This window comes from Vipera ursinii (assembly GCF_947247035.1).
Source record: "Vipera ursinii genome assembly, chromosome: 2".
NCBI classification, from domain to species: Eukaryota; Metazoa; Chordata; class Lepidosauria; order Squamata; family Viperidae; genus Vipera; species Vipera ursinii.
Window position 1 is genome coordinate 153,111,490 of NC_139513.1, and position 11,418 is coordinate 153,122,907.

Below are 11,418 nucleotides of genomic sequence, written 5' to 3' on the forward strand. Positions count from 1 at the left end.
GGGAGTATCGGGAGACCCCCAACACAACTCGCGTGGCTGCATTCTGCACCAGTTGAAGCCTCCGAGTGGTCCTCAAGGGCAGCCCCATGTAGAGAATTGTCTACTGGTGCAGCGCCGGATGGCTCCCGACCTTCGCTCCTTCCATCCATTGCTTCTTGTCCTGCCTTCAGGTGCTTTGGAGAACAGCTTGACTCCCTCTTTTTGCGGCAACCCCTGAGATATTGGAACATTATCATGTTACCTCTACTTCTTCTTTTCATTAAACTAGATGGATGGAAACTAATCAAAGAGAGAAGCAACCTAGAACTAAAGAGACATTTCCTGACAGAACAGTTAATCAGCCTCCCAAAGTTGTGAATGTTCCAATACTGGAGGTTTTTAAGAAGAGACTGGACAACCATTTGTCTGAAATGGTATAGGGTTTCCTGCCTGAACAGGGGGTTGGACTAGAAAGCCTCCAAGGTCCCTTCCAACTTTTATTATTATTATTATTATTATTATTATTATTATTATTATTATTATTATTATTATTGTTGTTGTTGTTGTTGTTGTTGTTGTTGTTGTCATAATTAAGTACAAAGGTATTGGTGGTTATTAGTAGCAGTAAATTAGTTCCAAAATCAGAGGCAACACATTTTTGCTGTGAAATATTTATCCTCTGCAGGCATCCCAGAGGAAGCTGATCAACCACTGTGAGAAAAGAAAGCTGAATCCATATAGCATCTCATGCTTATTATAACCAATATTGATGCTACATTGTTTGACACCTTATTTATAGGCTTCCTCCATGGAGAATCTGGAAGGGTCGAAAAAGGTCACCCAGTGTAGAAAACAACTTGGCATGTCACCAACACACTGATGCATTCTTCCAACACTGAGCAGATTACTTTCACGTATCTGAAGGATTGCATGCTCCAGAATGATACATGTCTTCTGATAGATGTGCAAAAAGTAGCAAAAGCTTCTCAAACTATAAGAGGTTTATTGTGTGGAGGTGTTTCAAGAAACTTGCTTCCTTCAGGTTCTTATGTGGTTACAGTAAGTCATAGCGGTATATGTAATATATAATGCAAACTAATTTCTTCCAAGTGACTCTAGAAAAACAATTACATCAGTCTGTGAGTTCTAGTCATGCCTTAGAAATAAATCCAATTTGGTGATCATGTGCCAGTCACTCTTTTTCACCCCTAGGAAGCAGGCACTGGCAAACCAATTCTGAAATCTTACCAAGAAAAGGGCAGAGACTTCTCCAGGCAGGTGCCAGGTGTCAACATTGACTTGAAGCAAAATAAAAAAGAGAAAACTTTAATGTTCAAGAATTGGGTTGACCTTTGTTCAAATCTTCCCGATACATATTCCCTTGAAGATCATAGGTGTCCAAAATTCCCCATTTGCAGTAGTATGATTCTGGCCTGCTTCTTGACAACATTACAATAATGCTAAGACTTATTTTTAATGAATTGCCTCATAATCATGTTTTTATTGAATATACATATCGAAAAGTAAAGCCATATTTCAAAGTACAGATTTCAAGCATAAAAAAACAATGCAGAAGATTACCTAGTTTACACAAACCTTGAAAAATGTAGAAATCTGACATGGATGAAAGAAGGAAAAATCAGAAAGCAAGCCTCAATATAGTCTGAATCATTTGAAAAGCAGAATGCTGTCTACATACAAGCAAAGAAATGGCCTGTCTTACAAAATTTGAACATGAAGCTAAGGACAGATGTATGAATACTGCATGGAGAGGTCCAGGGAAGACATGGTTCACGTGTTTCATTTTTCAAAGTACAAGGAATTGGACCTTTAGCTTATGTAACCTGTCGGAGGACAGGAAATGAACTTCATGCTAGAACAGCTGCCATCTCCAAGATCGACACTTCCAATGTTGCAGTTGCCACCTCCTACTGCAAAGCAACTACCTCCACCCATGCTGAGGCCACTTCCGTAGCCAAGACCACTGCCGGCAGCAGATCCTCGTGAAAGACGTGAAGAGAAAACGGCTGCAAAAAATAAGAGACAGACTTAGAGAAGACCCCGGGCATTTTCAGTTCTCAGAAAGGCAGCTACTTTGTGGAAATTATGAGAAGGGTAATCACTATGGACTGTGGGACCTTCAAACATTCCCACCAAATGGAATGATTTTAATTTTAATTTAATTTTTATACCACCCTTCTCCCGAAGGACTCATTAATTGATTTTAAAACCTCTTTATTTATTTTATTTCTCAATGGTGCCAAAGGTCAGATGAAAGAGTATGATGATCTTGCTTGAGATCAAATACAAGAATTCCAAAGCCATAGGAGACCACAGGATGAAATTACTAACACTTTGTGAGATCTAGTGATGGATCAGAATTCATAGAAAGTTGCGTCTTGCTGTCTGAGTCCTGAAAAATTGGTTGAATTCTGCCCCATGGCATTCTACAGGTGTTTAAAACAGTAGATAGAAACAGATGCAAATTTTCATCCCATACCTGTGGCCCTATATTGACATAACACACCAAGAACTTTGGTGTGCTACTGCTAGCATAATTGCCGCAGTTATGATTGCAAAACCTAAAATTGCAAGGGAAGAGGAAAGGCAGGAGGGTTAAAGGACAACACAACGTGCCGTTCTCTCCATCTAAATAGAGGTAAGGACCCTCTTAATCACCTCTGTATAGCAAAGGTCCTACAATGTGAATATTCTTCATTATACTTACAGATGTTCACTGCATCCGCTGCATCATTTGCCAATCTGCAGGAAACAAAACAGGAATCAAGCATTGGTAAGAATTCAAATGTATTCTGAACATATATAGTTGGCTGAAAGAAAACCAATGTTGTATGGCTATTGTTGCAAAGTCATCAAATCCTTCAGGACAGTGAAGGATGAACATCAAGGGAAAAAGACTCACTGTGCCCACAGAACTACATGCTAATGGGATGAAATTTTGGGGGGAGTTTGTGGACTGAACCCAAGGCTTCTGGAGGCCACACCATATTATTTCATTACTGAAGTAATAATAGTAAAAAGGCAGACTTTGAGTACAAAGATTTGCACAGATCTGTAAAGATTCTACTTAGATGGGCTATCACTGACCGATCTTCTTCTCCTTCCAGAAGCTTTCTGTAGGTGGCAATCTCAATATCTAGGGTGATCTTAACATTCAGTAGCTCCTGATAATCCTTGAGTTGTTTGGCCATATCTTGCTTGGCTTTCTGAAGACCATCCTCAAGTTCAGTCAGTTTCTGCCTTGCGTCTTTGAGCGCCAGTTCGCCTCGGTCTTCTGCTTCAGCAATCTTTGCCTGTAGATTAGCACACTTAGGGGAGGAAGGAAAGAGAAATTAGCATAGTGGGTCTTCCCTTCAGAACAGATCAAAATATCTTCAGTTATATTATCCCATAAGCAGAGATATATAACTTTTATTGGACCAAGAACCATCCTTGGCCTTTAGCAGGATGTCTGAGGCCTTACCTAAAATGTCAAGGGCTACTTTGCCCCATATTATGACTTTTCTTAAGATAAGATAAGATAACCTTTATTGTCATTTTTTTACTCTGGGCACAACGACACACATCAAAAATGAAATTTAGCTGTCCGCTCTCAAAGTGAACGCATACATGACATACACCTAAACATACTATATACAACATATGTATAGACCTACACCCCTGCATATACTGTACATAACAAATACATATTAAACACTGTCCATCTTGAATATATAATGGAAGGAGGAAGCCTGAGAATTCACAAGGTTAATGCTGTATGGATTGAAACTATGGCTGAATCTGGATGTTCTGCTACGGATACCACAAAGCCTCCTCCCAGAAGGTAACAAGGAAAACAGGTTGTGAAGAGGATGAGTAGTGTCCCAGATAATCTTATGGATCCTGCTCAAGCAACGCTTCTGTGCTATGTCCTGGATGGGAGGGAGGGAACTGCCAATGATCTTTTCGGCCATCCTCACCACTCTCTGCACCGCCTTCCTGTCTGAAGCAGTGACGCTTCCAAACCAAACTGTGATGCTGCATGACAGGATGCTCTCGATCCTCCCCCCTTGCCACAGTTATTAAGTGAATCATTGCATTTGTTAAATTAGTAACATAGTTGTCGAGTGAATTTGGCTTCCCCATTGTCTTGGCTTGTCAGAAGTTCACAAAAGCTGATTGCATGACCCCGGGATACTGCAAGTATCATAAATATGGACCAGTTGCCAAGATCATGTGACCATGGGGATGCTGCAACAGTTGTAAGTGTGGAAAATGGTCATTAGTCACTTTTTTCAGTGCTGTTGCAACTTTGAACTGTTGTTAGTCGAGGACTAACATGTATTATAAGCATGGATAGTGTTAAGGAAATAATACGGCTATCTGCAAAATAGTCCAGCTTTGAAAGAGCCATTTCAAGTAAAGAATCATAGGGCTGGAAAAAGCATTGGAATTCTAGTCCAATACCCTGCTCAATGCAAGATTCCTTATACTACTCTGGACAAATAGATGCCCATTTTTTTCTTGAAAACCACCAGTGACGGAGCACCCACAACTCCAGGAGAGAAATATTTCAGCTTGCAATGAAATGGGGCATTTTCTGTATCCTGTAGGCAGCAATTGGTCTGTTGCACTGTAACTAGTGATAGGATTTCCCTTTCCCCAACATATTCTAGTTAGTGCAGTAATAGGATCAGCCATGTTGCTGTTGCTTTTTCCTTAGATAGGATGGAGTGTGGTCTAAATGGAAGGTTGAAAGGAAAGAAGACAACCAGGGAGAAGATGGCTGTTGGCCAGTGAGTTTGTCTACTTAGTAATTTACAAAACCAATTAAGTGACAATGAATTAATTATTAATGAACGAATTAAACAGTTACAGCTGTTTGTAAAAGAATAATTGGTTTTGTGAAAGTCATGAGGATGAGCATCGTAGATGCTGTGCTATTCTTTGTTTTGCAGGCAGGTAATGTAAAGAGGTGATTGTCTGTCAGCATCTCTGTGTTTCACGTATAAGTATGGCTAATTTTGAAGTTAAATATATGCAAAAAAAACCAAACCCAACAACCCCACAGCACTATGTTATGATAAAAATAAATATTCCCATTTCAACCTGGGAATAATCTGTTGGGAACATAATATGATGATATATATTACAATGTTCTTCCAGAAATGTGGCTGAGCAGTACCACTGTATTATCGTAACTCTGGAACAATGCAGTAACCTACCTGCTTTTTCACACTTTCAATATCAGCCTTTACTCTCTGGACATGTCGGTTTAGTTCTGAAATCTCATGCTTGGCGTTACGAAGATCATCACTGTGTCTTCCAGCAGTACTCTGGAGTTCCTCGTACTAAAAAAAAAGTGGAAAGCAGCTACTGTAGTTTAATTTTTTAATTGAATGAGTCAGTTTGATTCATTTGTGAGAGTGTATGCATCTGTTTGTCTATTGGTCTCCTGCAATCTGGTGCCTCAAGGTATTTTGCATTGCAAATCTTACATTTTTTATTTGTTTATTTATATTTCATAAGTCTAAATGACCCATTTCCCTCAAAGAGAGGCTCTGGGCAGTGTACAATATAATATAATCAGTAAATACAAGAATAATTGACATTAAATCTAAAACTAAACTAGGGTCAAAAATTTGTAAATTATAGAATAATAACATCAAAGGGCAAAAAAAATCCTAAGATGATATTAAATTTGGGTAATTACATTTCCCAAACTGAGAATTCTAGCTGAGAAGTAGAAAGGCTGCATACACACATTTACCACAATCTCCTTTGGAGAAAGTGCCTTTCTAAAAGTGCAAGTACAGCAAATTGAAAAGGAAATAAGGAGGAGTTAGAATTTCCTCCCTTCTATTTTACAAGAGGACAGAATGGCATGCGGTTTCCCTAATTACTAATAGATTTACAATAGGGGGGACAATGAGAAAGGAGAAGAGGCAATGTCTCTTCAACACCTGACTTTGCTAAATTCCAATTCTGGAAGAAAACATTTGACCGCCTCTTACAGTGACTTCAGTGTAATAGCTCACCCACCCAACTCCCTTGGTGATGATTTACCTTGCTTTGGTACCAAGCTTCAGCCTCAGCCCGGCTTTTCTTTGCAATGTCTTCATACTGGGCTTTGACTTCCGCAATGATGCTGTCGAGGTCCAGGTAGCGATTGTTGTCCATGGACAAAATCACAGAAGTGTCCGAGATCTGCCTCTGTAGGTCTGCCAGTTCCTGCACATGTTACGGGAATAGTCCACTCAGAAAACATACATAAAATTATCAGGCCTTGGCAAGAACCTAATTCAAAAGTTAGAGCTAGCGTTCCTTTCTATTAGTAGGTAAGTAAGGAAATTGGAAGGGGGTGTTCATTTTGCATAATTTCTTTACTTTTAGTAATTTTCATTGTATCCATAAAGGATCAGTAAATATTGGAGTAAAAGAATATGAAATGACTGTTCCTGATGAGAGCATTTATCATTAGATTCTGAAACTGCAGATTACTAAGAAAATTCTTTAATTAACTCTGATCCTATTTTGAAATTCTTAAAGTTCTTTAAACTCCTTGAGAAATGTCAACATCTTTTGATTTTAATATGACAATTTAAAGGTATAAAGTTTGTTCCCGCCATTGCTAGTCTTAATAATTATCTCCATTTTCAATGTTTGCCTTTCCTCTGATATTCTTTACTTTGTGCTTTTCCTTCCTTCCTTCCTTCCTTCCTTCCTTCCTTCCTTCCTTCCTTCCTTCCTTCCTTCCTTCCTTCCTTCCTTCCTTCCCATTTTATAACAAATTATGCTACAAAGTTCTGTTTACCAACCCTGTTTATAGCACCATCTTATCTAAGAGTGAGGAGGAGGGGACTTCTCAAACTAGTTCAAGAAAGTAAATGAATATTGTAGCTATCTCTTTGGCAGAACATAAAATTTATTTGCATAATACAATGAGCAGAATTCAAAGAAAATAATATTGAGTCTTACGGTTTCATGTAGGAGTCTGAGAAAATCAATCTCATCAACTAAAGATTGTAACCTAGTTTCTAGGTCTGCTTTGTTCATGTAGGCAGCATCCACTTCCTAAGAAGGAAACACATGGTGAGAAGTTAAAGGACTGTTTATTAGTCCATTATTACTTCCTGATTATCCTTATGCGATGTATGTATGTATGTATGTATGTACAGTATACAGTATGTATGTATATCCTAATTGAGATTATACTTGTTTCTGGGATAGCCCCACCTTTTAACGGGCTGCCTTTTTGCAAAGTGTTCACACTGCATGCAGACTCTCACCTTCTTGAGGAGTACAAAGTCATTCTCTGCTTCCGTGCGCTTATTGATCTCATCTTCGTACCTATTTGGGCCAGCGGAGGAGGGGGGAAAAATAACATCTTAGAGAAATCTGGTAAAGATGCTGCACTGCTTGAAAGTTTTTTTAAAGGGTCCTGACAATATCCCAGAGGTGATTTTCAGAAGTGACTGGTCAATTATAACAAAATTGTCTGAGAAAAATCTGCTTTGTTCTGGAACTGGACCTACAAGGTCTGAAGGAGGACAGACAGATAGAAAGATGGACAAAGTTTTGAGCGTTTCTGCACGGTTTCTTTTACTACCAACATTCTGTACCAACATTCTTGTTGACTTAGGCCTGCCATACTTTGCCTGGACAAGGCTGAACAATCATCTGCAAAGAGTTAGCAATTCTATGATTCTCTGTGTCAGTGTAATGGCCATCCGAATTTGTGCAACCCAGGAATATTAACTATGCTGAGATCCTAGGAAGTTGAAATCCAGCTATGTACAGAGCACCACCTGGTAAAGCACCTCTGCACATTTCTCTTTAACAGAGCCTGTTGTGAGATTTTTAGGTGCAATGAACTGTGTGAGGTCCTTCATTGCAATATAAGCAAAGGGTATTAAAAAAAGGGCTCAAAATCTTAAGAGCCAGTTTGGGATAGTGGTGAAGGCACTAAGTTCGAATCTAAGAGATTGTGGCTTTAAGTCCTATCTTAGGTACAAAAGTAACTCCATGATTTTGGACCAGTTACTCTCAGCTCTAGCAAGCAAGTAGTGGCAAACCACTTCTGGAAAACCTTCCCAAGAAAACCACAGGGACCAATCCAGGCTGTCACCTGGCATAAAAAAAAACAAAAAAAACCCCACCTGATTTCCTGGCACAAACATGCATAAAAGAGGGAGTAAGATGAAAGTCTTACTTGCTCTTATAATCCTCAACAAGGTTTTGGGTGTTATGTAGCTCTCCACCCAGCCTTACTTTCTCCTTCTCCAGATCATTCAGCTGCATCCTAAGATTGTTGATGTAAGCATCAAAAAGTGGCTCAATGTTACTTTTCACAGTTTTCTGGTCATGTTCCTGTAGCAGAGTCCATTTTGTTTCCAGCACTTTATTCTGTTGCTCAAGAAAACGCACCTGGAGGAAGAAAAACATGGATTTGGGAGTTTGGGGATTAAAAGGCAAATCCTTTTTTAATCCCTGGCATATTTTAAAAATTGTTTTGACTTATTCTTGAGCAGATTGTACAAAAAAGGCTACCGTATTTTTTCTTGCTTTAATATCTTCCTTCCTTCCTTCCTTCCTTCCTTCCTTCCTTCCTTCCTTCCTTCCTTCCCTCCTCCCTCCCTCCCTCCCTCCCTCCCTCCCTCCCTTTCTTCCTTCCTTCCTTCCCTCCTTCCCTCCCTCCCTCCCTCCCTCCCTCCCTCCCTCCCTCCCTCCCTTCCTTCCTTCCTTCCTTCCTTCCTTCCTTCCTTCCTTCCTTCCTTCCTTCCTTCCTTCCTTCCCTCTCTCCCTCCCTCCTTGCCTTCCCTTTTCACCTGCACTCTCTGACAGTTAACCTTCCTGTGCCTAATGCCCTCTAGCTATGATTTAGTTAGTTCACCTTCAGCCAGTCACTGTCTCCCAGCCCAACTCGGCTCACAGTATTCTTTTGTTGGGAAAATAGGAGGAGAAACATGTGTAGTATATGTTCACAGCCTTGAAGTGTTTGTAAAAAATAATAATAAAGGCGGTATACAAATAAGAACATATTCCTCTAGACTAGTCTGTGTATGGGAATGTAGCTACCCGTGCAATTCTGTACGTCACCAATACTGCAAGTCTCATCTCAAAAAGTATCCCAGTATTGCATAATGAGGCAAATTGCAATTGTAGATGAATGAGTGAATGCAGGAATGAGTGAATGAACTCTAAGCCTACTCAGGCATTATCTGGCACCTGCCTCTTCTATATCCCACATTACTCATCATGATTCAGTTCTTTCTCCAACTCTCCTAAAGGTGTTTTGAGCAAGAGCTACATCATATCTGCGCAACTTATATTTCTGGCTAAAGGGTCATAGTCATGTGCATCAAAGCAGTTTGATTAACAGAGTAACAGAATTGGAAGGGACCTTGGGGGTCTCCTAGTCCAACCCCCTGCTCAGGCCAGAATCCCCATACCATTTCAGACAAATGGTTGTCCAAACAATGATTCATGGTTACTAGCCAGGAAACAAAAGATTCAGTGGCTCCAAATTCCACTATCTGTAAGAATAAAATGTATGTATGTATAACAGAGGCATGCCTTCTCAATGACCACCCCAGTCTTTTGGAACACTTCCCACCTGAGATTTGACAGATCCCTACCATTTTGACCTTCAGGGGTGGGGTGGGGGGTTTGTGAAGACCTGGCTCTTTCCCCAAGCATTGGGCTGTGATGAGAGTGGAGCTGTGAGGATGATTGTCTGGCACCTGGGAGAAGAGTACTTTTTTCTTTTCACTGTGTTTTTTATGGATTATTGTGAGCCACTTAGAGTTAACATACAATGTAGGTGGCCACATAAGTCAAACAAACAAATAAATAAATAATAAATAAATAAAGTTTGCTTAGATCTCATTTTTCCACCACTATTGTATAGTGAGAAACTCTATTGACCTACTGAGATTCATTTCAGAGAAAATATAATCTTAACTTTAGAAATCTTTCCAATCTCACTTTCTGAAACAGGAAAAAAAAATCCCCATTGCATTATTCCAGTCATGTTGCTATTCCAAGTGAAGCAGCAAGACCGGGCAAAAATTGGCAGCTTTGTAACTTCATCTAGTTGGTACCAGCCAGTGATAAATAACAACTGTGATGAAATCAGTGAAAATTGCAAAAGGAGTTGTGGGAAAGCTCTTGAGCTCTTTCCCCAATTCATTGCATTCTGAAACAACAAAGCCTTTATTTATCCTCACCTTATCAATGAAGGAGGCAAACTTGTTGTTGAGTGTCTTGATCTGCTCTCCTTCTTCTTTGCGGACCTTCTCTATGGTGGGGTCAATCTCCAGCTTGAGAGGCAGCAACAGGTGAGGATTGACCGTTACTTTTTGGATTCCACCTGGTGGGCAAACTGGGAAGGAAGGGTCCCCTCTCCCACCACCAAAACCAGCTCCACCTAGCCCATAGCCTCCACCGATACCACCACCAACAGCATAGCCATTACAAACTCCACCACCGTACCCATAGCCTCCACCGATGCCACTGCCATAACTGCCTCCAACTGCTATCCTCCTGGGTCCACCAAGATTGTAAAGGCTTTGGCTGCCAAAACCAGCCCCACCGGCCCGGCCCCAGCCAGCACGTCCAATGCCGCAGTTTCCACCTCTGCCCACACTTTGTGAGCTCCAGTTGGTGTGACACAAGTTAGGTAGGATGGCAGATGAGTTACTGAAGCCTTTCCTCTGAATTCTGATGTTGGCTCGGTGAGACATGTTAGCTGGCGAAGAGCTGGAGAACAAAGAGGCAGAAAGAGGTACAGAGAGAAAGAGAGGACGCAGTCTGTGTTGCAGAGGCAGGTGTAGTTGCGAGCTCTACGTTTTAAGGTTTCTTCTTTTATTTATATTGTCAAGGAAGTGGGATTGGATGTGATTGCAGTTGATCAACTTTCTGATTAATGTTGCTGGGCATGCTCTAAGGCTTTTTTGAATGGTGACATCAGTCTGTCCTGCCATACACACCCCACATAAAAGCTAAAGGGAAGTGCAACCAGCTAAGACATGCTTGCTTGTCATTTGGGAATGATAAATACTGTCCTGAAGTTATGCACTAAATGATGGAAATGAGCCAGAGAAATGTATCCAAGGAACAACAATGAAAAAAAAAATACCAAACTGGTGGGAAACCTTGTTTCACATCAGTTGCTCTAGCTTGTGAGGAAGATGGACTGGGGGCAGTTTTGGACTTTCAGCTCCTGCTTGCAGAGCATGTGGCCAGTAGGTCCTTCATCCGGTAAACTAGTTGCATCCATTCTTGGACTGGGAGGTCCTTGACACAGTCATTCATGCCATAATCACCACACACTGGATTCCTGCAATATACTCGGTACATACCCTTCAAGACTATTTGGAAGAAAAAAATGGTCCAAAATTCAGTAGTGCAGGTATTGTGGGACATGCTCATGCAACT

The 11,418-nt window shown here is 40.6% G+C and overlaps 1 protein-coding gene across 1 annotated transcript; it reads right to left on the reverse strand.

Moving 5' to 3' along the window:
• Positions 1–1,809: 1,809 nt before the first annotated feature.
• On the reverse strand, positions 1,810–10,724 carry LOC310633417 (keratin, type II cytoskeletal 6A-like; the record flags this gene model as incomplete). The annotated part of the gene is made up of 9 exons (XM_083351122.1): positions 1,810–2,006; positions 2,708–2,742; positions 3,088–3,308; positions 5,205–5,330; positions 6,046–6,210; positions 6,958–7,053; positions 7,269–7,329; positions 8,192–8,406; positions 10,209–10,724. The coding sequence occupies 9 exons, from the start codon at positions 10,722–10,724 to the stop codon at positions 1,810–1,812; spliced, it is 1,632 nt and encodes a 543-aa protein (XP_083207248.1).
• Positions 10,725–11,418: the final 694 nt, after the last annotated feature.